The sequence below is a fragment of the Notothenia coriiceps genome, unplaced genomic scaffold, assembly GCF_000735185.1.
Source record: "Notothenia coriiceps isolate Sejong01 unplaced genomic scaffold, NC01 NC01_scaffold00002207, whole genome shotgun sequence".
Lineage (NCBI taxonomy): Eukaryota > Metazoa > Chordata > Actinopteri > Perciformes > Nototheniidae > Notothenia > Notothenia coriiceps.
The window spans coordinates 154,490-181,899 of record NW_011334908.1 but is presented as its reverse complement, the minus strand read 5'-3'; the positions used below and the strand labels follow the sequence as shown (position 1 = coordinate 181,899).

General features: G+C 40.6%; 1 protein-coding gene across 2 annotated transcripts; it reads right to left on the bottom strand.

The window, feature by feature from the left end:
• On the bottom strand, positions 1–24,870 carry kiz (kizuna centrosomal protein). 2 transcript variants are annotated; one of them, XM_010795786.1, is made up of 15 exons: positions 24,740–24,870; positions 24,137–24,199; positions 23,097–23,259; positions 21,777–21,851; positions 19,888–20,497; positions 19,557–19,815; positions 16,024–16,143; positions 15,197–15,361; positions 13,068–13,218; positions 11,060–11,216; positions 10,552–10,614; positions 9,214–9,297; positions 8,531–8,600; positions 1,591–1,637; positions 1–314 (listed from the first exon to the last, which is right to left on the bottom strand). In XM_010795786.1, exons 1-15 carry the CDS (start codon positions 24,802–24,804, stop codon positions 211–213), a joined length of 2,196 nt encoding a protein of 731 aa, XP_010794088.1. In that variant the 5' UTR covers positions 24,805–24,870; the 3' UTR covers positions 1–210. The 2 variants fall into 2 exon arrangements, with proteins under 2 accessions (XP_010794088.1, XP_010794095.1); XM_010795793.1 differs by lacking the exon at positions 24,740–24,870 and adding an exon at positions 24,414–24,434.
• Positions 24,871–27,410: the final 2,540 nt, after the last annotated feature.

Sequence of the window (27,410 nt, the reverse complement as noted above, 5' to 3'; positions counted from 1 at the left end):
TTAACATCAGAGTGTTGGACAACTCTTCACATACTTTACCCGGCGTGAGAGCTGTCAACTTTATTATTTGTTTTTACGATACAGTGCACATATGATTTACAATGCAGACCAATAAAAGAACGGTCAGGGGTTGATTTACTGTGAGCCAAACTGCCTGGAATTTTGGAGCGATGTAATGTAGTGCATTTAAAAAATATCTACAGGGAATTATCAGTCACTGAAGCTGTCGGTGTCACCGATGTTTTTGTTGAAAGGTTGAGGACGTAAGGCTGCTTCAATCTCCGAGTTGCTGTCATCCGAATCCCCCCAGAAATCTTCATAAAAAGGGAAAGGGAAAGAAAACAAGCTTATTATAGCAGAATGTTTCACCATCCATGCTTCACATGAGGAGTAACCTTTAACGTTGTCTACATCATTTCTTTATCCAGTCCTCTGTACACTCTCGCTATAAGCATTCCAGGATTTGAATACACTGCAGCTAAAGCTTACCTTGAGTTTAATTGAACAGGGCATTATACTAAATTAGAAAGAAGATAATCTATTGTGCACTCATGTCAATAAAATGCACCCGGGTGATCTGATAATTGCCGCAAAAATCTAAACACAAATGTGAGGGTAGAACCCAAAATATATAGGATCCAGCAACTTGAGGCCTAATCAGATGTTTGTATTGTTTACCTGATAAGGAATTGATGTTTGTGTCTGTTCAGTCTTTATCAGTAAAGTAAAAGTTGATACGGAAAGTCCCAGTAAGACAGAATTCAAAGTGTCTCAAGCTTACTTTTATTGAAAAGTATTCCAGAGTTTAACAGAAGCACTGTAGAGACAAAACAAGGATTACAATCCCTTAAAAGCCTACGCGAATGATTGGACTGCTAAAAAGTGGGCGGGCTTCAGAGGACTGTTGGCTTCACACAGCTTCCTTTTTGATAAAGTTGCAGATTGATTGATGCCAATATTATTGTTTGAAATTAGTTTCAGCTTAAATAAGCACACATTTTCTTTATGGTTTACATGAAGTAAAGATGATTGGATTTTGAATACAAATATTGGAAGAAATATATATATTTTTTTTTCCTTTTAACTAGACTCAAAGTAAAATTAGAAACATGTGGCCAATTGCAACCTGCCCCTGTTGAAGCAAAGCACTTTTATATATAATATATATTGTTTTGTTTTCAAGGTCTCCCTTGAAAAAGAGATCAATGATCTCAATGGGATACACCTGGATAAATAAAGGTTTGAAATGAAATGAAATGAAAATAAAGCAAAGATGTCATTGCAAAGAAATTAGATTCACCACTTGTGTTAACGGTTTTATATAGAGCAGTGTTTAAGGTTTGATCAGTAATATCAGTAGTATTAGTACAATTTGAATGTTTTTGCAATTTATAATACAATTTAGAGTGTTTCTGCAATCTAAGAATCTAGGCTTTCAGTAACCTGGAATAAATCAAAATGAAATGTTATCAAACAGTTGCCCTTCGTCTGAGGCTTAAAATATTTGGGAATGTCATGCCTGTGAACGCTCAAATATCCTATTAACCTTTTTCTGACACATGCAATTGAAATTACTTTGTCGATACTCACCTTTGGTCTTCAGAGTAGAAAGAATTTTTGAGTTAGTCTTCTCTTTCCTGGAAACACAAAGACAGTTATTAGCCTTCTAGAGTTATTATCTTGCGCTTTCTTTGGAAATGAGCCGCTGCTATTTTACACCAGAAACTGTTAAAAAAAAGGGAAAAAGCAGGCACAGGAGGGAACTTCCTTGACTCCTATAATTGTGTTAAAGGACTTCCACAAGGCCCTCTTTATTCAAAAATAGTCCAGAGACAGGGTTACCAGGTTCCCATAGCTCTGGTGATATCGCTATGTAAATGTGTGACCTCCGAAAAGGCTTTGATCTACTTCAATGCATATGCAATAAGGCCCCCCCCCCCTTCCACTTTTAAAGGCCTCCTCTTTAATTTACATCATCACAGAGGCTATTCAAAACCCCACAATGTATCCTCATCATCTCTCAGGTTAGCATACAAATCCATATGGCTTATTTGTTTGGACCCTCATATACAGCGCTGTGATGACACTTTTCTTGTGAAAAAAAAACGATTCAGAGTTTTAAGCAGATGAGCTCTGGCAAAAAAACAAAACTGTTGTGTGGCGTGTTCCTCCATCTGCATCAATTCAAACCCATGACCCCTTTGATTGTCATCCTCTAAATCACCCTCATCTCCTCATCTCTCCCTCCTCTAAGTCTTGGCACATGTGACTGTACATTGAGTGTGAGGACCAAATTACTCTGGCTGCGTTCCAATTGCAATCTTCTAAACTATATATTGCTGCTTTGCACCACTCAAGGTAGAACGCGAAGCAACTCCCATTCTTAACTGTGAACAGATTGCTCGGTGCTAAAAGCAATATACCATACAGCCCGTACAACCATTAGAAAATAACCTTTATATTCATATGCTGATAGGGCTTCCTACAGGACATTTGGAGGATTCTTGCATCTGTTCAGACAGCATGTTGAACCTCAGGCATTTAAAATGCTAGCAAATCAAAAGCAGAGGCTGTGTAAGAAAAGCTGCGACAAAAAAAAGAAAAGAAAGACACAATGATGGATAATCAGAAAACTAAAGGTGCAGGGTGTTGTGTTTCATTGGAAGGCAGGATTTTGTTGGCCAAAATATGTGTATTTTTGTAAATGAATAATCAAATCTTGGGAAATGTTGCAGACGGTAACCTTTTTTTGTGTCGTCTATTTTGAGAACAAAATGAAGGTTTTTGAAATGTTAAGAGGTTTTTTTTTTGATAGACTAATTTTGTACTGACTATACAAGACTAACAGATGGCCATATACAAATTATGATGATGAAAACAAATAATATCATGTACCGGTAAAACTAAATATATAGATCCTATATACTCTAAAAACTAGGATGAAAAGGGATGATATGTTGAGAGATTTTATAACAAGCTAGGGGTGCAATATAATGTGAGGAATATACATGTATCTACATTTTAAAAAAAAGAAATCCACCTGCTGTAAGCTTTCTGCTTTATAAACTGAATAAGAGATGAAGTAGAGCCTCTGAAGCACATCTAAAGCAAGAGGACTACTGCATCCATTTACAATTGTTAGGCAACATATCTGCACCAGTCCCTGCTGCAGCAAAAATACAGCAATAATCCATACGATTACTTCCTCTCCTTTGCCACAATAATAGCTGTTACGGAGAGTAAATTGGGCTTTTCTTTTCTTGAACTCCCTCCCGGGGATGGGAATGGTCTATCAGCTGTTCCACTTCAGTGAGGGACAGGACTGATTTCAAGACAGGGCTATTACCATAGAGAGCCCAGACTGGATCTGACCCCACCAATCTAATATTCCGTTTCCATAAACATTTATGCCAGTTCATCTTCTGCTGAGTTTCCCTTAATTGAGGCAAATGATCTGAATATGTAAGACTGGGCTGGCCAGTGTTTCACAGGCTCCGGTAGATAGAGGTGAATGTAATGTGTAAAATGATGCAAATTACAGCTATTGTAATGTCCTCTTTTTTTTTTCTCAATGCCTCGCTCATTCTCTTTCTCTGGCCTGTTACGATTCATATTGTTGTTTATATCCTGTTTTAACAGTTGCCTGTCTGCTGAGTCTACAATGAACCCTTTAAAATGGTATGATGAGTTTAACACACGTTATGTAGTCACTGCATTAGCTTAATCAGAACCTTGGTCTTGTTTTTGCTAATTTACACTACATGAGCTTAGTTAATCAATTCAAAACAGATTGTAAAAAGATAGTTATGCAAGGCTACTAGTGAAGGGATAATTACATTAATACAAAATATAACAATCATATTACCGCATATCTCATAATGTATGCATTGGCAAATATATTGATATCGTTCTTCGGGAATGGTGAAAAGGTGATTTTCTTTATAGAATAACACAATGACTATGACTGGTTTCCAATTTCCAGTAAACCTGGAGATTAAAACGAAAATGTGGTTATTTTTGACATTTTTCTTTGTTGCCATCAAGAGCAGCATGCCGATTCTACTTACAATTTTGGAGTATTTACTTCTGCAAGTATAAGTGTGGTTAGTTTAGATTATGGTTTTAATTTGTTTCACAACATTGGCCTTCCCATAGCAGAAACAGCATGCTGTATTAGCCAGAGACTTTAGGCATAGAATGCTGCAATCATACATGTTGTTGTTGAATATGGAAAGAAATAGCACATGGGCAAAGACATCTTCATATAGAACATAATGTTCTATCAGACTGCAGTCTAAAGTAATTGCAAAGCAGGACCAGGAAGGGTTTCTGGTGAAGGATTTGACTTGTAATCCTAAACAGTCGCATTAGGGAATGTGAGGACTGACAGAGGAAATAATGCTTACCAAGCATTTAAAACTGTGTTGCACACAGATAGCGAGAAAACTGCTTTTATTTACCCTGGATTTTTTTTTTTAAAGCTCCTGCCACCCACACACAAATGCTAATAGCACAATAGCACTTTTGCGCAACGGTGCTTGTCTAAAGGTAAAGGGAGACCCATCACCTCATCATTCCCATCAACTCCTACTCCCATCCCAGCTATGACCCCACAGAAACATTGTTTAGGCTCCGTTTAGATGTACTCTCACGGGCCTGAATGGTAGCAGGATATAGCGCTCAGTGTGGGCAAACAGTGAGACGCAAACTGTGAGTGCAGTGCGAGGGGGAACTCTCTAACATGTGAGTGCTCTCTGCTGGGCATGAGGAAGTACTGCAACTCAGAGGGAAGCTACTGAGGAAAAATATTTCTACACAGAGAGCTCTGCTCCTGACTGAAGGCTGTGTAGTGGGGACGGCTGAAGCAAAGGATAGATCCTTCATCTCATGTTCAGGGCTGCTCTCTCTTAGTTCACTAATTGGTTGCTTTTGTCTTAGTCCACTTTCATTTATTTACATGAATACTACCTTTTGAATGCCTTTTTTCATAATTTCCAAGAAACACATGAGCACATCTCTGGTAAACACAAGTTGTATAGTGGTGATTTTGCAATATTCTTTGTGGAAGTACTCAGTACAACAGATCTGATTATTAAATCAAGTAGTCTTATTATTTGACAACATCATATGGGTGTCAGTCAACTAAGAATGTATTATGACAAGAGGAATACTTGTGTAACGGTTCATCCATGCAACAAAACCTCTGTTATTATAGACTGGCTTTTCCGTTGGTTTTTTAAGAAAGTAATTCGACCAAGTTACAACATCAATCAAAAGAAGAAAATGCAATCAGGAATGACAGCCTAACAAATGACTGCAATACAACAATAAAGTTGACTTTGACTTGAGTGCAGATATAAAAACTGGACATTATGTCAAATGTTTGCCCTTTTTTTTTCTCTTTTTCAGCCTAGTAACAGCTTATGCAGCTCAAGAGTAATTCAATCCTAAACCTAAAGGATATCGTTTATTTAAAAATAACCAATATAGCATTGAAAGTGTTTAAAATGTTAAATTGATATGGCATTATGTACTGGTTTGAGTCAGCCGATGTAGGACAGTGACCTCCTCTGGTTGGAGACTCTAAATGAGGCCTTCCTCAGTAGTCACTGTCTTTTTGGCCTGGTTGTAATCTTATTGCAAACTGAAGGAGATCATGTTATATATTGCCAAATGTAAAAAAGGGCAAATGACATGGATGAACCAAGTTTTCTGTTTGTTTTTCAGAGGTTATTCCAGACTCAATACTGCCAAATGCCTGACTTCTGCTCATCACATTTTGTCTTTTAAATAGTTCACACGTGTTTCCCATTTATTTACTTTTGGAGAACAGGAGTAAATCTTTCTACAAACTATCTATTTGACTGTAACCGTCTCTCTGTCTCCATCTAGCTCCCCTTTCTACGTCTCCTCCCCTCCTTTCACTCTCTCTCAGCTCATGTCCCTCTCACCCCTCCATCCCTCCTCCCAGTGAGCTGTCAGAGATCCACACACATCACCTCCCAATGAGACAGAGAGAGAGTGAGAGAGAGAGAGAGAGCGAGCGAGCGAGAGCGAGCGAAAGAGAGGGAGAGAGAGAGAGGGAGCTTCTGATTTTGACATTCTGAGTGATTTGAGGTCGAATGCTTGAGCACATCCTGTTGTCCAAGGCAAAGCTGTAAACCACTAATTGTTGAGTCAAGGTTTTTGTCAAGCAGGCACTAGGCACAACAATCATCACACCGGCTGATGGCTGGAGGATTGTGTGTGTTTTTGTGTGTGTGTACATGTGTACGAGTATTTTTTCACGATTCAAGACGAAGGGGGATGACGGAGAGGTATTATAAAACTCAAAATAAAAACAAGAAAGGAGTGGCTTCTGAAATGCCTACAGTAGAAAGGAGCACAATGATTCTTTGCACGAGAGGAAGCAGTGGCATGCACTCGCGTACAAAGGGGAACAAGTGGTCTTTACATGGAGTGCAGCTGCTTATTAAGACTCACTCCTTCGTGCATTATTCCTTTCATCGCCACTCAACCACAAAGTGATTTTACTTTGCCACTCACAAAGACAGCAAAAGATTTCTAATGGACAAATCAGTCGCTTCCCCACGAGTTATAATACAATAAACAGCACATTCTATAAAAGTATCTGACTGAAAAACACTGTGTGGGAGAGAGCAAGGAAGAGGGGGATAGAGGGAGAAAAAAAGAATATGAAAGACTTCAATTCTCTCCAACGCCATAATAGTGAAATGAGCACATATAAATGTGTTAAGAGTATCTCTTTGCATCTTGTATAGACTGCATGTATTTAATCTGTAAAGCTTATTAAGGCCCTAGTCATTGCTATGCAAAGCAGCACCCAGTGCTTTTCTCTCGCTTTTCAGCCGAGTGCAGTGTTTGGCCAATAGGACTGCCCCCCCGCCTCTCATTCTGCATTCATAACATGCAACATTTGCACAATGTATCTCTCAAAGGCCCTGAATAGAAGGCCTTAATACTCATGTAAACAACTGCAAACCAATTACTTAATGAATCAGGCCCACACATAATGAGGAGCCTCACAAAGGGCTATAAATGCATTTTTTGCACCAAAGCCTCTGCTTTAAACTACAATCCCTCTGCTGTAGTCCAGGCTTAACTGGCAAATCATAATTATTGTCTGAGACAACAGAGAGGAAGCCATTTTTGTATTTTGAGTCCGGCTCCATCCTCCTTTTGATGAGACTCATCAGCTCGCTGACAAAATAAAGCAAATAATTAACAAGTAGGATGGAGAGGAGGGGAGGAGGAGGAGGAGCGGAAAAAACAGGAAGACAGAGAAGAAGAAGGGGCGAATAGATGGAGAAAGGGCAAGCGAGACACACACAGAGAGAAGCAGGGCGAGAGCATGCTGCAGTGTTATGCTTCTGCTTAAGTGCAGGGCTTGCAGACCACTTGTGGAAGCAATAAAGCGCAAGAAGGGACTGTGGTAAGTGGAATGCTTCAATCTAAGCATCCAAGAGAAGCAAAGAAAAGACAGGGATGAATGGTTGTATGACCAAAGAAAGGATTATGGTCATGGTAGCTCATGTCCTTACTAACCTGAGTGAGATTACAGTGTTAGGCATGCATCTACCCATTTGTTAAATGTACACAACCGCTGATAACATTCTGTCTTTCTGCAAATGTTGTTTAATCCCATATATTGCGGGCTTCCCATGCACATTCAGACAGGAGGACAGGCACCATCTGAGAGAGTCTGTGTCAAACATTGGCTCATGTTTATTAAAGAGGGTGGTCACTGGGGCTGGCAGTGGCAGCTATGAGGGCCACAATAGAAGCAGCCCATTAGGCCCTTCCCTGGACTAATAGGCAGACTGGGAGCTGCCAGGCCAGGAAGATACAGACTCCAGCCCTTGTGTCAGCGTGGTGCCCAGTAATCACATGAAATCAGAGAAGATTATTCCTCATAACGTTTACCCAGCCATTACGACAGCCCAAATGGGTTTGCAGTGAAGAGGTGCTCGGAGGACCCGACGTGCAATTGCAGATTTGATGAAGTCGTGTTGATATTCAAATGTAGCTGTGCTGGTCTTAGCTGCCTTCCACCGAGCTATTTATCATTAGATCTTCTTTTCCAACCCACTTAGGGCTCTGATTTGAGAAGCCTAAATGCCTTTCAAGGGTGAAAAATGAAAGGCGATTTGTCCTTGTCAACACTTGAGTCTCCTTCTTACCAAACAGTCGTCCCTGGTTCTCTTCTTGACATGATCTATTTGCCTTCTGACAAACATCCAAAGACAGCGAAATTATGACTCCCAATTTATTTATTACAGGACATTTTGTTTTTTTGATTTCCCAAACCTGGCTGAACCGGGCAAACAGTGAGTGAGAGGGGGGGCTTTAGAGGCCTTTTGTCTTTGTAAGCGAGTTAATGGGTGGTGCCCCCTTGATCTTATGGAAATGAACAGGGAATTATGAGAGCGGCCATGCAAATGTACATCAACCACTTTGGTGTCTGGTGGCCCATTTCCTGTGGCCCGTTGAATAATAACAATGTTCTTACCCGGGGTAAGGGTCTTGATGTGAGGAGCGTTTGGCCCTCCCCAGGTCCTCTTCATGGCCATGATTTATTCCTTCAAAGAGCAAACAGGGGCCAGAAAAAAACATTTGATTTAGACATCTCATCACATAATCTACAATGCATATTAAGATAGAAACATACGGTGAAGCTTATGAGGGACTTGACTGGTCCCTGATGTTGATATATTGATACGTGATACACCGTTATGTGAGGCTAATAATACATGTAGGAGTCTGTGATTGCTAAAAATGTAGTTGATGAAAACCAAGCTTTGAAGACTAAAATGGACTTTCTCCCTGGAATATATTACAAGGGTTCTACATGCCAAATCTGACCAGTTCAATACAATCTGCTAGCCTCACTTACATTTCCTTGGACCTGATTTATCAGCCATTATTGTAAAAGGAACCTCCTGAATCTTCTGTAATAATAAGAAAAGGCCATCATAGAAGTGATTGTCCTGTAACCTCCTATGTATGTCTGAAAACTGAGCTGTTTGATAGTTTTGCATTGTAATTCAGTAGTTGTGATGTATCTGCTGTTATTACCGAGTTTGTAAAAATTAAGAATAATCAATAAACATATTGTTTGAAATAGACCTTCTTGACATAAGGCCAGTGTTGACGAGTCATTAGGCTCCTGTTGCAGTAGGCTGCATCTCTTACCTGAGAGTTCCTCCTCCTCCTCTTCAGAGCTCTGCAGCCTTTCCTGCATCGCTGATTGTTTAAGTAACTGATATGCTTTTGTCTCTGTTCAGGGACAAACACACAAAGTCGCTGTCAAATATTTGCTTAAAACCCAGGTTTCCAACTTTCAGAGGTTTCTGTGTTTGATGAGACAACACGCTCCAGTAGCTGACTCTTTTGGTGTCAGAGTGGTTGAGAACAGCTCGCTCAATCCGCTAAGCTGTTGATTCTAGCCTACAGTATGTAGCAACAGTTTCCATGAGACAGCAATCAGCATCTTACTGTATCTAAACAACCCCTGTCAGGAAAGGCAATGATTGATTTTCTGTTTTTAAAAAACACTCATAATTACTTTCACACTGGCACTCTAAAGTAGGTATCACATTTTAAGAGGAGCTGGCACAAAATTAAACAGAGCAGGAGAACATAATAAATCATGGGCTGTTGTCTCAATCATGTATCCAAAAAACACACTTAATCAAGGGGGAGAAAACAATGGTGATCTTGTATGACCAAGTCCTGATTTTCTTTTACTTTGAATCATGCTCTAAATATAATATTATATGTGCATTGTTATGCCACCCACAACACTCAAAGGCATTGCTTTTACATGTAGTCTGAAAAAAACAACCGTTATAATAATAATAATAATAATGTCTGGGCAATTACTTTCAGTTCCAAGGTCATGGTATTTGATTGTGACATTGATGTTGCTCACCACAGCAAACCCCTTTTCCTTACAAAATCTTTAGTCATGTTTTCTTTCTACTGGCTCTTTTGATTAGGTCTAGCGTTTGGTAACTGGACTCATTTCGCTGGCTGTGCACCTTGGGGATGCAGACACATGAAACAGCCTGTGGGATATCTGATAGCTGAAGGTAATATACGGTCGCTTTACATTTCAGAGGTGCACACCAACTGCTTCCAGGATGCCTTCACATCTAGTATTTTTTCAAGTCCAGCCTTTTCAGGGCATTGTTTAGAAGATAATGAGAAGCGATGACAGATCTCTTGCGCTTCCCACCCTGGCCTCCTGACAATTAAAGCAGCCGCATTATGCCGGGGCCAGCGAATTATCAATTTCGCCGGAATGCCTCAGACCAGGCTGAAAACCTAGCTAGTGTTTTTTTCTTCTTCTGGGAGATAATTAGAGAGAACTAGTACAGCTCTTCAGGTGGGACTTTGACCCTGGATTCACCTTGATCATCCTGCCTCAGCCATTGGGTGAAAAGAGGCCATTATTCACTGCAGTGGGAGGAAAACAAACCACAACATAAGGACAGTGTGAATGCTGGGGCAACGGCGATGCCTTTTTACCTCTAATAGGAACACTTTCCACAGGGCTTTCGGCCTGGCTGTCCTCTTCAGTACTTTGTAGTTCTGTAAGAAAGGGAAGCGCATAGTGAGAAGCAGTGGCAGGGAGGAAGGGAGTCTCGGGTAGAAATGGGAATGGGGGGTCTTTCTTTAGCTCTGAATAGAAGCCTGTAGGAAAACTGGGCTGTGAGGGATTAATAAAAAAGCTCTATGGTGAAATTAATTTCTTTCATAAAAGCGTAGTTCTCTGCATAGGTGGTTTACAAAAAAAAAGCAGTCTACATCTGTTCCTAGTAATGTTCTTGTTTTACATTGCTGTGCAAAGAAAGAGAGTCTTGGTGTTTAGAACATTAGGGGGAATATACTAACAGTAACACTTGGTGAAGGGAGAGTTTTTTTTAATTGTCAGAAAATGCATTCCCCCATAATAAATAAACAAAATCCAGCATTCAAATGTGGTGGATAATTGGAATATGCCATGCTTTAAAAAAAAAAAATACATTTCAGTAACCTTGGATCTGTTGCTTCTGTACCGGCTTGGCGGGCGTCACATCAGCGTCCGCCAGGGGAGAAGGAGGACCAGAGGAAGGAGACGAGTCACTCTCGTCCTCCGCTGAGGGGCACTCCTCACTGGACCGGGACACAAGTGTCCTCAGCAGCACTTTGGCCTGTGAGCAGCACAAATTAAAACCACACTCTTAATTGTTCCCATTTTGTGAAGGAAGTGTCAAATTGAACTCTCGCCGATTAGGCAACTCATTTACTTTGGCCATGGCTGCTCGCACAGGAGGTGCAGCTGAAGCGCGTGTTCAAAGGCCAAGAGAAAATGACTTCAAATTCTCTCAGTCATTTAACTAAAAAAAGATTATTTCGCACACTTTCGCTCCCGCTCTGCCTCTCTCTTCTCATCCATGAGATTAGAGAAGCGCCTAAAGAATGCAATCACGCTGGCGTTAATGTGCAACACGTTCCACATATCTCCCCTCTTGGCTGAGGGAATTGAGACAAACTGCTCTCTTCCTCCCTCTCCAGCTCGTTTTTTTTTATCTCCGAGGAGATGAGGATACACAATTAAGAGGAGCTGTTCCGGGAGATGAGGAGCATGGAGATGCCACACACCGATTTCCCTTTCTCTCCTTTTTCCCTCCCCCATATCAAATCGTGCCATCATCATCATCTCTCTTTTGTGATCAAAGACTGCCTCTCAGCCTCAGATGGCCATTTGCTACTTTTAATGAGCACTAATAGGGAGGGGATGATCAGGAGGATTTTGACAGTGACAAACTTTAAGTGCATTGTGAGTTGTTATCAGTAGGTCGCAGTGAAGATTGACAAAGTACATGCTTTCATTCTGTTTGAGGGGAAGAGAGGCAAACACATGCCAATCTGAGCTTGCCACTTGGTATTTGATGTTTCTGCACAATAAAAACTGTCTTGATCCTTGTCCCCGATATCCGTCTTTGTTCTTTTTTTTATTTCTTTTTTAGTCAAATGTACCGTGGGTTGAGGGCTCTCGCGGACCCACTGCATTTTAAATATCAATGAATGCAACTGTTAGCACTTGAATATTCAAAGGGCCTCTTTGAGTGTGTGCATGCGAGCTGCATGCTCCCATTTGTCGGAGTAGCCAGGCTGTGTGGCATTACGTGAATGGACATTTCTGTTTGCTCTTGTGCGAGGAGAGTAAAGCTGTTGTATGTGGACAGAAAGAGAGCAGAGAAGAAGAAATCCAGGGAGGGAGGGAGACATAGATGGAGTAGATGGAGTGAGAGCGATAAAGGGGGAGAAAGATTTTCACTCAGGCTTTTCCTGATGCACTTGGACACAATGATGTAGATGGCAGTGCCTCTCTTGCTTTTGTCAGTTCATATTTTCAAGAGGCTCTATAGTGCGTCTGGGACACTGGAGCTAGATCTCCGAGCCACAAGAATCCCGACAACATTGGTCCTCAACTAAACGTATAAAACTGCATGTATATGATCATTCCTGAAGATTCCTGACATATATAGATTTCAAGTATGAATATTAATTGTGATTCCTGTCTTTGTTTACTTGAGCATGATCTGCAAAAGGTCAATGAGTGGGAAATTATAAATAATCTTTGTGTTGAGAGTCCAAATGGCTCCCTCATTCAATCGGACCCAGCTGATGGCTATACTTTTGGCTAATGCCGTATTAAAAGCAAGTGTTTCTCAGATGAATACGCCACGTGAGATGAAAGAAGCCAAGCAGAGGCTGTAATTTGCGATTAGCGCACGGGTCAGGGTTCCCCTTCTGTCTAGGTCAACGTGTGGAACAATCTGATGAGTCGGCAGCCAGGGCTTGGTTTCAAACGCCAGGCGCCAAAAGCATGCAAAGAAATAAAAACAAGCCTATTTGGAAAGAAGAAAAAGGATGCATTCTACTCCTGGGGTCATATGTGTGTTAATGTCTGCTTGCTATTGGAAGTGGGTGCCTTGAAAGTGTGTGACCTTGTATTTGTGTGTAGAAGCAGCATGTGTATGTGCCTCCAACGCTACCTGGTGGCTGTAGGTGGCATGGCGCTCCAGCAGCAGCGGCGTGAACAGCTGGACCAGGCGCTCAGTGCTGAGGACACGGCTCTCCTTCAGCAGAAGGGCGTGCTTGAACCAGCGATCCCACAGCCGAGCGGCATCAGGAGGGAGGCTGGTGCTGGGGTGAGGGTGGGGGGAATTAGGAGAAAGAAAAACATAGGCTTTTCTTATTGAATACAGAGTGGGACATTTGTAAATAAGTTACAATAAAACCTCCTTACTGTAAAAGACGCTTTGATTATCGGGAAATTTGAGAAATAAGGATAGAGAAATAAGATGTGTTCTCATAAATCATTGATCATTCTCTAAAGGCTAATTGCTAATCGTAACACTTTATAAGAATGACAGTCAACCCTGAATACACAGAGACTAATATAGCACCAGGTTGAAAACTAGATAAAAGGTCAAAGCGCCAATAGGCATCTCCAGAGGAAAGTGAGGGACACTGCTGGATGTGTTTCTTTGGATGGAAGTCTCTTGAAATCAATAGAGTAGTGAAGCAAAGCATGGATTTGGCTCAGAGTATAATTACTCATTATCCAAAGGACTGGAAGTCACAGATAGGGCATTTTAATTTACTCATGACATTCACCCGTGCAGTGTTGCCGCACGAGGTGACACCAAAGATGACCTTTATGTTTGTGTACAAGGGGAGGCTGTATCAAATGGTAGCGTGCACGATATCTTCAGCGACTGTTGTAAAGTGCGAGCCCTCTCCCCCACTGTCAGGTCCAGAAAATATTAATAAAATGCAGCTATCCTCTCTTTGTCTGGAAAGTTGAATTCATTTTTTCCTGTAAGTCTGTTCTCTGTTTCCATGGAACAAATATATCTGTTGAACTGTGTAACTATCAGACGGTTGGTATTTGCGCTCTACTATAACACTACTTATAAGGAGAGTTAAACATGTAATCACAAAACACATAATATACCGGGTTTCTGCAAGTTTCAATACATTGGTTTAAGGATTTCGTAAGACCTTTAAAAGGGTAAGGAATGCAATTTAAGGCCTATTTTATACCAATTGTGGAGGGAAAAAATTATGAAGGATAGGAAGAAAAGTCCCAGAATGAGTTGCAAGTAAACACATAAGCAATGTCAGAAGAGCTCATCTATGTCTTCATTGCCTTTCAAAGACTGATGTTTTGCCTTTTTTTTTGGAGAGGCATCACGGTAGCTGAAAGTGCTCAGATTATTTCTGACCGGACCGCACAATTGTGGTAGGTGGATATTGGTTCCATGTTTAGTTTTGAACAGAAAAATCATGACTTTTTTCCCAAAAACACTGAAGCTAATGACATTTACTTCATAGTTCAAATGTTTTTGGTTTTGGAATTAAGAGGATTTAAAGGGGGCCTATTATGCTTTTTGGGGTTTTCCCTTTCCTGTAGAGTGTTATATAGGTTTTTGTGCATGTCAATGGTGTGCAAAGGCTAACATCCCAAAATGTCTTTCCCACACACTCCCTACTGCCTGAAGTTTACTTCAAAAACATAGTGACATCACTATGTAACACACACGTTTCTATTGGCTAGCCGTCCACCACATTCACATGATCGGCTAAGGGGCGGGAAATCTCTTAGTGGGTGACCAATTACAGAGTCGGCCAGCTAACCAATCAGAGCAGACTGGGCTCTGGTTTCAGACAGAGGGTGAAAAGAGGTTCTGCAGCACAGGCAGTATGAGAAACATAAAGAGCTTTTTGAACATTAAAGCATGGAGACATGTCACAGAAGAGGCTCAACATACAAAGATGAACCTGAAAATTAGCATAATAAGGCCATTAAGGACAGCAAGAACCCTGCTATGCCCCAATATATTTTATCTTTTTTGTGTGTGTGGGTTTTTTATTTTTTTTCCTCAGAAGTCGTAGTTTGTTCCGAATGAAGCATAATGCACAGTTCTGAAGGTGAAAAAATTACCTGAGTAGTAGAGTTACACGAAACGATTAAACCTGACAATGCCATTGTGAACTTTTTATAGTTCCACAATAACCTGTGTCATTAAGAGAAGAAAAAGCACACACACACACTACATAATTAATGAAACAAAAACACGACAACAGTCTTTAGTGTTGGATTCCCAGGAGGCCCTACCTTATTGCATTAGGCTCAGTGCTGGACTGCTGAGCATCCACTAGATCCTGAGGTAGCAGGCAGCCCTTTTCTGTGCTCCATGACAACCTCTGAAGCTCATGAAGGATGACTGCTCCACATGCTTTAAGGTCCTCGCCATTCACGCCCGCGCCACCGTTACAAAGGCTGTCCAATATATAGAGAGCAGTCAGCTATTGCCATGGAGCCCCACGGGTCAGGTGCACACAGAGGACATCCAACAGCTTCTAACACTCCACACACAGTAACAAGCGTGATCATACACATCAATGCACATGCACACAAAATATCCCAGGAAGAATAGACAATGTACTGAGGGTCATAACACACGATCGCCACTCTGGTTACTATTGAAGATGTTGTTGACATCATTTACAACACTCATAGTCGCATAGATGGGGATAAACTGGGTTTAAAAAGAGTGTGAAAGCTTTCATTCGCCAGACATTTATCCGTAATTTACAACAAGAACTGCAATTATGGTAAATTAATCAGGCTATGAAATATAAAAAGGCTTATGAAAAATAAGCCCGGTCTAATGAAACACGTTCCCCATCCTCCATCTCCCCTAACTCCCACTAACAATTCAACAGGGTGGTTACTATAACAATCCTGTGTGTTTGAAAACCCCTCAGAAATAAAGACGTGCATGTTGGTGATGACACTTCATCTAAAGTGAGAGCCCTTAGCAGAAGGATAATATGTTTTCCTCGTCTGCACAAACTGCTCCATGGCCGTTAAATAAATAAACACAGCATTTAATGCAGTGATAAGATTGTAAAGTCTGAGGTAAGACAGGAAGGGTATACCGTATAATTCTCTGGAGTTGTCTTCCATCAATCGAAGAATCCTCGTACACACACGTCTGCTCACCATGGAGTCGTCCTTCGATGTCGTCTAGCAGATTAAAGAGTCCTTCCTGGGAGAGACTAAATACATGTTTCCCATTCATTTGGTGAAAGGAGATAGAAAGCGCAGGAGGCCATGTGATCGATATGCTTGATATTTGTACAAAATTACTAAAATAGATGCAATTTGATCGAAAAATCTTTGATGCATTTTTGCACTCAAAGACTGCTTGAGGAATCTGATCATTAGAAGAAGAAGAAAAGGTACTTAACAGACAAGCAATTCAAAGCATTTCTGCGCCACATGTAATGACAGGTTTGAAAATTGTCATTCAAAACTAGAGCTTGCACAATTAGCTGAATATTGTGGAAATAAAACTTTAAATCAGCCTTTAACAGTTAAATGGCCAATTCAACTTAAAGGGGACCTATCATGTAAAATGCACTTTTGTACGTCTTTTATACATGAATATGTGTCAGGGAACTCAGCAAGTGTCAGAAAACACAACCCTCTCTCTTTTCCTCCATCCCCAAATCTCTAAAAACGGGGCTGCAATGGAGCTGATTATTATTTGAATTTTTCTGACGTCAGAAAAGGGGTGCTCCGCCTATATGGGCAACTCTCCACCTATCAGGGGAATGAGAGACCGCTCGAAAGCGCTGGAGGACGGTTGTAGTCATAGCGCAGGCTGTAAGAGTGGCCTGTATCTGCCACAAGAAGCAGGATCAGGCCTTGCGAAAAACAGGCGGAAAGGGCAATAGAGACGAAATGAGGCATCCGTAACTAAACTTACGTTATTAGCATACATTATTACGATGGTATTTTGAAAAAAAAAACTTCACAGACATGTTTTATATAGGTATTGCTCTACAATATATGTTTCAAATAAAGCATGATAGGTCCACTTTAATTATAAATATTATATACAGTGTATATATATATCCAATGTAAAAAGTCAAACAAAACAACATTTTACATTTCTAAATACAAGGAGAAAGATTTCCCCCAAAAATGTGGGCCTCGAGATGATTTCTCTTCATTTTGTTAGAGATTTACTTTAATCTGGTGCTGTATGTGCAGCAAAATGAGAAATGGATGCCTAATGCATGTGGATATTGAGAATCCATCTCTTTTTTGAGCATTAAGCTCTGGGTGGCCCTCTTTGAATTCTGCCATGAAAACCCCAGCCGAGAGATCCTGAGCCCCCCTACATAAAAGGGGCCAAAAAGAATTTATGACAATCTGTAATGGGCTCCTGGGTTAGGGGTCAGCAAACAATTGCTCCCTCTTTTTTGCAGGTTGTTTCCTGGTAACATCCTGATTAAGCTGGCAGCTCGAATTATATCCATGACATTCTGTAGTGTGCAATCCGTCTGTGCTAAGTCCTCTTCAGTGTGGCTGAAGTAGCATAGGCAAAAGCTATCTTTTTTTTTTTCTCTCTCCCTTATCGTCAGCGTGGGCCTTGAAATAGTCATCTTTCTCTTTCCACTTTATTTGTCAATGCTCTTCAAAAAGAGACCTTTAGAGAGGGAGAAAGTGAATTAGTTGTGTTTTTCTGCAAACCCCTCTCCCTCTCTCTCATTGTATTGGGCCAGCTTTCATGTCAAAGTCCCCGACCTCACTTTAGATGCTGCTGTTGTCCGCGTGTCGACATCATCAGGAGCGCGTATTGTGAGGAAGGGGTCAGCCTCTATGCAGCGATATTGCTCTACAGTGTACAGCACTGGCTCCGGTGTGATTTAACACACGGAACGGTCTCATTGTGGAGTGATTAGTGTCAGAGGAATCTCACCGGGCTGGCACAGACGGCAAATATAACAGACAAAGGAATGGGAAAACCACAAGTAATAACAGCACATTGAGCATGGGATTGCCAGGCAAAATCTGGGATGGACCCCACCACACAGTGTACACAGTACTGTGTGACAATGTGCAACAACACCACTAAATACAAGTCATCTTTGCAAAGATAAAGCTAAATAATCGAATGACATTGCAAAACTTTTACATATTTGTTTTCATTTTACCTCTAGTATTGGATCTTTCAGAACTTAAATTGTAAGGCGTACTGCCACCGATGAAGCAGAACCATCGTGCAGTTCAGGGACGACACATGTGAGAGGAGGACACAGGGAGGCCATTATGATGAGTCTCGAAGGAAAAAAATACCTGCAGGATATTTCAGTCGTGTACCCTCACTCACCCCAGCCATGCTGGAGGAGAAATATAATGGGATAATCTAATGAATTGCTCAGGCTTGTTTTTCCTGACGGTGAGCTGAATGGAGGGAGTGATACAAACTCTAACCTTACGAAAGAGAGAGAGACAGAGAGAGACTGGACGCTCTCTGAGCTTTACATCAAAGCCTCTGGTTTTCTCCTCGCACACAGAAGCCCTCCGTGTTAACAATGAAAGCTGCAGCCCCCTCCCATCGTTTCCCTGGAGCAGGCTAACTGCAGTTCCTCTTGAGGTCACACCATAAACAGTATAGTAGACCACACAAAGACACAGTCATGCACAAACAAACATGCAGTACTCTCATAGAGAAATTAAAAACCTTCAACTTTTGATATTTTTAGAACATTTGAATACACAAAATAATATGTTTGCGGTAAGCAATATTTAAATTGTGGCATTTAATATAATTTTGGTCGGTAAGTGATTGACTCCCTACTTGTAAATGCTCTGATGTATCTACGTTGTTGCAAAGCCCACTGAAAAATAAAAAATGGTTTTGGTTAGAACAAAATAAGTGTGCAACTTGGTGCTTAGCTTAAAACAACTATGCATATAACGATTAATAGCAATAATGCAAGTAAAACTATCCCTCAGAATATGGTCAAGAAAAATTAAGTGTTCCTGTTCTTTTTAGGAGCATAGGAGCTCCTGTTCATTATATACTGTATTTCGTAGTGGAAAGGCAGAGACATGGGATTTTCTGTGGTTCTAACCCCATCCAAAATGATCCTTCAACTCAGAGGCCATCATCACGCTAAGGATTTGTGGCTGTAAGTGCTGTCCACATGCCCACCCTCCAGAACACTCTATGGTGCCACAAATTTCCTCCTCCACTGGGGACTTCCTGAGGTCTCTCGAGCAGAAAATTGCTCTGTTACAGCATTATCTTGGATTATGGCAATATTGTTGGTGACAGGTCCTGAGCTCTCCCTATAAGATGCATCACTGCCACCACCGCTGCTGCCGCTGAGCCACAGAGAGCGCCGTGGCACCGACCGTGACTCACACAATCCTCTCTGTCAGCCTCTGATGTGATGGTGGCAAGGACTGTACGCTGTCTCCTATCATTAACAGCCCTCTGTGGTTCAGCTCGGCTGTGCACAACATTCCTCTTCCTCAGCCTGCTTAGCCTTAAATCTTGGCAAAAAAAAAATACTGACTGCATTGTGCACATTTTAAGAAGTGTTGGTGTTTTCCCCATCAACACAGTTTGACAATTCAACACAACAAAGTAGAGAAGTCTTAAATACTCTACCTTTCCAAGGTCACCGCTGGAGCGGAGGATTGGCCGTTTGACTGGGGTTTGTTTTTGGACCCGTCAGAGTGGAGGGAGGTTTCAGGACTGTGTTGATTTTGATCATCGCTCCATTCAGAAGTGGTATTTCTCTCAGGTGCCACACCCTCTGGTGGATCCTCATCCAGCTCAGATTGTGTCAGGGAAATGGACAGGTCGCTAGCAGTGCTCTCGGACAGCTGTATATCAGAGCTAGGTATGCTGACGCTCTCATCTCTACCTGAAAGTAAACACATTTCAGTGAAAACTATACAAATATTCTATAATAAGCATAAGAAACAGCATTGCAAACCTGGTATATCTTCAGCTTCTTCTCCGAAAGTGGTTTGAGGCAGGAAATGGCCGAGAGCTCTCTCCACATCTTCCATTATGGGTGGCTGATGAGCCGCTTCTCGGGGGTCAGAGTGCTCTACAGGGGAATTCTCAGCCTTCATGAACCTACTGCTGCTGGGTTTCTTCTCAGGCCCCGTCAAGGTCACTAAAGGTGATGGTTCTTGTTCATCATCACTTCCAAAAGGCACATCGCCAGCTGCGACTGTTAATGCGCGGACAGATGGAAGCATCACCATCGTTCTTTCATGTTTGTCACTCAAATTACAGCCGTCTGGGGAATCGTTTGAGCCTGAAATGTCATCTGATAAATGTGCTCGGTTGCCGGCGGCATCCTCTCCGCCAACTCTGAAGTCCTTCAAAAGGCCACTTGGTAGACGTTCGCGGGAGTGCATGCTGCGATTGGGTGAACGATGCGATGCTTGGTGTGAGTGTACACTTGTGGTGCCAGCTTCAGCGTCAGACCCTCTGGAGGTCTGGCGGCCCATAGAAATGACTGCTGATGGTTGTGTATAGTCCCTAACTGGATGAGAGAGGGAGCTTTCCTGGTGCTGTCTGTGCACAGCATCAACCTGCAAATAAGTAAGAAAATAAAAATCACTGTATTTACACATTTCCATTCTGTTATAAAAAAAATTTTTTTTCAAATAAATCTGATCTTCAAAGACATTTAATTTCTTGCTTAAAAAGAAAAATTCCACTCAAGTATGTTTACTATCCACTTTTCAAATTGGAATAAGTGTGGCTCATTTGGGCCAAGGTCAGAATTCTTTTTTACAAACAGCTTTCAGAAAAATGTCTCAAGATGAATGTTTTAACTTTTCATCTTATTAGAAAATCCTTTAGACAAGTTTTGATTCATGTAGGCAATGTCACCGAGAAGGGACGGGGGGCTGGGGGGGGTGAAGCAAAAAAGCCTCCCTCCAAACATAATAACAAAAAGCATGGCTTCTGTTTCTTTTCTGATAAGCGTCTTAAATACCAAACAGTTAGCTGCTTAATAACATTCACTGTAAACCATGCAGCCTGCCCAGCAGATCCACAAAGTAGGTAAAAAAAAAGAGGAAAAGTTAATTTCTTGGCTGAGTGATTCCATCGGTAGCTGCAGGGCAAAGTAGAAAGTGTTTCACTAAAGTAGCAATTGATTCTTCTATCAATCTGTGGCACGCGTGTGCTCTTCCAAGGAATGTATTAAATATGAAAATCATATCCCGTTATCATCTGTCTCCAGCTTTCAGTCCGGTAAGCTTCCCTTAATGAATGCTGCAGCCCGAGGGACATGCACACTGCCAGCCAATGGCTTGTATGCATAATGGAGTGACGGTACCATTTTGCTCATTACAATATCGACAAGCTGACGGGGGTTTTGCACACAGTTACAAGTGACTGCTCTAGACAGCATGCTCCAAGTTTTTATGAGATGTCTTAGACATTTCATCTAAAAAGAGCTTTAACTGCTTTAAGTGAAGGGAGAAAGCAGCGATGGACTTGAACTACATCGCTTGTACAGATGCACCAGCTAGGATTAGGACACCTGTGCTATTACAGATACACAGTTTAAATGTAGACTCCTCTACAGATTTACCAGGCATAATGTCTACTTTCCTTTGTTATTCCAAAACTGAAAACACAGCTTGATAGAACTGAGATTTGCATAGATGGTGTAAACATTTCAAAAAGGAAGGATCTAACGTAAGTAAAGCAACTGCTATTTTTAACCATGAAAATATATGTGATAAAACAAACATACGACAGAGGTCACACAGGACATAGATACATCAAGTACAAATTCATACACCCTAGATATGAATGCAATTGTTATAGTATTCAGTTTGAACATCCTAGCATTACCTTTGCTGCATCAAGTTCTTTCTCCATATTCGTCTTTGCTTCCATAAATCTAGAAATCTTTTTGAAAAAGTCAGCCTGTAGGAGATGTAAAGACAGAATAAAGAGAATATTAGATTAAGATAAGAGCAGACAAATGACACAAAGGTGATAGTCAAGATATTTAACTGACAGGCAAACTAACACTGCGTGCTAGGATGTGACTGTTATATTGTTGTGATAGTGTTGTTGAATATTATCTGAATGTGGGTAAAATCAGAAGGTTTGAAAAGAAAAATGTGACAGCGTCAAGGATCAGTCAATCACAACGGGTTTTCCCAAGCGAGTGTCCTCTGTGTAGCTGCTGACACCCTTTAGCATTTATCTGACCGACCAGACTAAACTGCCTTAATCCCAACTTCAATTAAAAACAACCAATGGCCATTTTAAGGGCACTTGGATTAACTCAAACATGCCAAAGCTTTTCATCAAAACAATGACGGTTCAGAGAAGCAGGCAATTAAAAGACAGCTTTACCCAATTTCTAATTTACCCACTCGGTATTTGAAAGTTTTGCACAACCAATAAACAAACATACACTGAAACATGTCATACATTTAAGCACATCATTATGTGTAACTTCCCGTTATGTTTTTCATTGCACCAATCAGAGTTAAAAGTGAAAAATCTAGGTGACTTCAGACAAAGGAGACAAAGCAGCAGGACAACCAAAATAACAACAGACATGTCGGACTCATAAAGCATCAAGAGGAAATAAACCAACTGCTTGAGGGGAGAGAATGACTAAACCTCTGGAGCACTTCACAGTCTCTATATTGGGCAATTAACTCAGCGAGTCATAATTAGCCAATTTTGTTAATTTGATATTAAGCTGTCAAGCACTGTCGTTGAGTTTTAAGTGATAATCTGACTGGCTCATTGTTTTCTCCCTCGTTCATTTGCCTGTCGTGATAAATTGCACAGTTTGAGTGTTTACTATTGTCACATCAAGCAATTGCAAGCAAACATGTCTACTCCATGTTCAATTACTGCACATCATTAAGGCAAATGTTTCATTATATTGTAGGCCTGTGAGTTTATTGTTCTTGTTCCCTGTCCCAGTATGTTGGGTAGTATTTACTGAGCACAAAGTACTGCAAAATAAAAATAAAATAGTTAAACTATATTTAAATACTGCTTTTTAGAAAAATGTACAATTGTGTCAACCTGGGTAAACCCCCATGGCAAGATTTTTGCAAAGATGTTTTTAAATAAAACTCCATAATGAGAAAGCTGCTACACTGAACAACTGAAATGGGGTGTGTGCGTGTGTGTGTGTTTTACCTTTTGTTGTTGCAGGGGGCCATGGTTAGGACGATATTCCTTCATGCTAATTTCTATGCACTCCACATCTCTCAGAAGCTCAAGGTTTCTCATTTTCGCTTGTGCTTCCCTGTCACAGATTTCTTTGAGACAACTGCGCAGTTTGGAACACTTTATCTGTGAGCTGAAGGCAATGGAGAGCTATTATTCCAGAGAAATATTATCAAGGAGCATTGTCAAAAAAACAAGAGCTTGACTTCTCAAAAGAATAGGTTAAGCACAATATGCTTTAAATGCAAATCGTATTCCCAACTCTTGTATCAGCTGTTTTTAAATGGCATGTTCATATTTACTAGAATCAATTTGCAATAAAAAATGGCTGTTCAGCTTACTGTTTATATTTTTAACAAAAGACAAATCAGATAAAATCCCAGGGTCTTTTTTACATCATTCCAAATAAAAATGCTTATATGGCTATGCTGAAAACAGTGATGGAGACAGTATTTACATCCTTTGTTTAGGTAGAAGTACTTATACTACACCTTAAATGTATTGACATTTAACTTTAGTCATAAAAGTCATCAAAACTGAAAATTACATTTACACAATTAATCTTTAGGAATAGAAGCAAAGCTTTACATTTTAGAAGCTGGAACTATGACATGTTATACACGAAAAAGTACTTGAATTAGCAACAATTGTCGTCAAGTAATCTTCTGTCAACCCATGACTTGTTTCGGGTAATACAAATAATATTAGATCATCACACAACATATTTGTAAAGTTCCTTCAATATGTTGTTACTAGTAATTGAATATGTCACATAATAACATAGTGGTGTAAAAAGTGAGAGTACAAGATGTCCCTTTGTGATGTAGTGTAGTAGAGGTTTAAAGTTGAACAGTACTTAAGTTAATTTACTTGAGCAAAGCTACATTTATAGAAAGGTCTTTCTACTTAAATATCTCATCTATCAAAGGTACAGCTTAATATGAAAGTCAAGGTGTGAGAACAAGGTAAAGTAGTCTCTTTTTTTCTATAAAGTAATCCGTATAACTTACATTCTTTTATCAGATCTGGAGTAAGCAAACAGTTCCCTCTCCAGCTGCAGCCTCCGCTTCTCCCTGCACACAGAGTCAGAAGGGCTGTCACCCACACCCTGCAGCATCCCCGTGGTTTGCTAGGCTAATTGACGGCAAATTATCACCAATATTAGGGGTAATTATATATTTACTCGTTAACAAACTAACCGTAGTGTGTGTGCTAATGTTAGCATGCGAATTCATTGCAAAATATCTGCTACATGCGTATGTTTATGCTGATATTCCTCTTACTTACTTACATACACAAACACGAAGGTTAGCTTCATTGGAACGTTGGCTAATTAGCAACGATAACACTCAGTTATGTAGGGTTAGCTTTCCATTCATGTATTACAAGAACAACCGCAATATAACTGCTGTTATCTTCGTGTAACCTACAAAGTAAATAGACTACCAGAAACGAGTTATAATGCAGCTAATTCTTCAGACTTCACTGGTTAGCTAAGCAGCTAGCCTGCAGTCTGCCTGCAGGAGGATGCTACCAGGCGGCCCAGAGCACAACTCGAGTCCGCAGTCTACACTAGACCTCGTATCGTTAACAACAATATAAGGAAACCTCACCTTTTATGCATGCTCTGTTGAATCGATGTTATCTTCTCATAATACTGATCCTCACTGCGAGCCATGTTTGCAATTTTCTCCCGCTTATGCGCTAAAAAGACGAGTAAGATGAGGAGGAGGAGGATGGCCGGTGTTTACATTGGTTACCATGAGCACCGCTTCCCAGAAAGCATTGCTGATAAACACAGAGCACGTGGTGGTGGTGCAGGCGCGAGCCTCACATCCACCGCAAGCCCCCCTTCGATATTTTGTTTGGCCTTGCAGAGTGTTGTTGTTTACGACAAAAGTGTGTTCCTGCCGTCTCAAAATAACTGTTAGGTGTCGGGTAAGAAAAACTATACTACTTATTACAAAGAAACACTTTTAATATTTCCGTAAACATCTACTGTAGTACTTTGTTAACATGTGATAACTAGATATAAGTTTCAACAGTATGACTGGCTCTAAATGTCGTAATTTGTGTGCAAGGGCAATTAAACATCCCGTATAAATTATACCTTTAAGGTTAAATATATATAAAACCTCATATTTTAGAAAACTCCCCCAACCTGTCAACATTTGTCTGTAACCTTACTGGGCTAAATACCATCCATTAAAAATGATTTATGTATCTTCATTTGATAAGACTCCCCCTCTCTATCAGATACACACTGATGTCTCATTTACCCAGATGGATACTGTATCATCCCCTGATCTTGTCTTGCATTATCAAAGTTCACAACTGACAGTTCTTATAATGTCATGTTTTGACTGCAGCAGCATGTCATTGTGTCAAAGCGACAACACTACACATCCTTGCTGGGATTATGAAATGGACAGCCTCATCCAAATGCACACCCTAATCAAGCAATTTCCCCAATTCCAGTCCCATCAAATTGCTCTTTAGCTGTTGAACTGGGGAGTTTTGTTGTCCTTTTCTAATGCTAATCTGCCCTATTCAGCATCTCTCTGTGAGGCTATTTGTTGTCAAATAAATCCCCTTGTTTGCCTCCTGCATGTATAATTGATATTGATGCCAGGCTTTTTGTTTGTGCTTTAGAGAGCTGAAAGGCGGTACTTCGGAGGTTATGAAGAAAATTTGACTAGCAACATTGCTGTTCCAGCTGAGCACAGCTGAGGTTGAAGCCGGGGATCGACCTTTGTTGGATGTCATGCTGTGCAATAATCATTTTCAGACTAATGTGGTTCACAATATAGACAACATCCACAACCACGGTTTTCTCATTATTTCTCATTTACTTTGTGTATCAGGCAGGCAGAACACTCATCAAGATGCTGGCACCATGAGTGAGACTGCATCCAAAGTAAAGACACTAATGAAGCCGAATGCATATTGGTGAGTCCGATTGCAGTTACTTTGCATAGGAAAATGCACAGAATAACTTCCAAGCTCATAATTATTTGTCTTTTTGCTCTTCCACACCGATTTTATCTTTCTTTTTCTTCAACTGCATTCATACCGCTACATTAATCTATCTTGAGTAGTTCCTTCAGAACCGCCAACGGGTAAATTTTACCCGCAGCTGTTTTTTTATTGTATGTAACTTTTTCTCCATAACATATTAAAGTCTGCCAGTCCGTGACTTTTCCTGAAAGTGTGTTATATAGCACCCTCTGTTGTTAAAAATTGTCAATAGGAAGTCAGATTGACAAAATCGCCAAATAAATTGCCATTTATACCCATATCCGCCAGCGGGTAATATTTACCTCAGAAAATGCAGTGTAAACATGACGTGTTGCTATAGCAACGCCTTTTGTCTTTGCGGTTCCTTATAGATAGAGAGAGATAGATAGATATATTGATAGATAGATAGAGAGAGAGAGATATATATATATAGTTATAGATAGTGTAACATCTTGGAGAATACAAGATCTTGGATGACTGAGCTCACGTTGAGGACGTAATGCATGTGTGCAGGTTACGTGCCAGTTGAAGAAAGATGGACACTCGGAATGAGAGAAGTAGTCCGCGTCGTCTGTTTATGTGGACAATTATATGTCCATAGAACAGAACATTACAGATGGATCGATAGATAGTTATAGATAGAGAGAGAGAGATTGAGAGATTTGTACCTAAACAAAACACAAGTCTAACACCAAGCGTTTAAATCAGCACTTGTAGCGATATTTTATACTTCATGCTATCTGCACAAACTATATCATATGAAAAGCCGAGAGTCCACAGATTCTATTGGTATAAATGTCATCCCTGTGCGATCAAAACTCACTGTTCTGTATGATAAATAAAAGAACATTGTACCTTGCAAATCAATACCGGGTACATTTTACCCGTTGGCGGTTTTAGGTATACAGCGACCTCTGGCGGTTCTAGTGTTAAATGTTTACAGCCTATATGGTGCTTAACAAAAACCGTTTTGATGATAAAGTTGGTATAGCCTTTACATCTGATTTATCAGTAAAAACTAAAAAAGTGCCATGCATACGTTTTATAAATTGGATTTAATAAATGGCTACTCGGAAAATATGATTTTTCCTATTTGTCGTTTTATACTGTGTGTCTGCCTGCTGCTCCTCTGGAGACATACACAATGCGTACGGCCATTGATATGCCCTAACGGAGGTCACAATTTGCATAAGAATTAACAGCTAGTAAATTAAATTGATATTCAGTGCACATCTCCGTTGAATCCTTCAGACCTTTGTTCCCCTC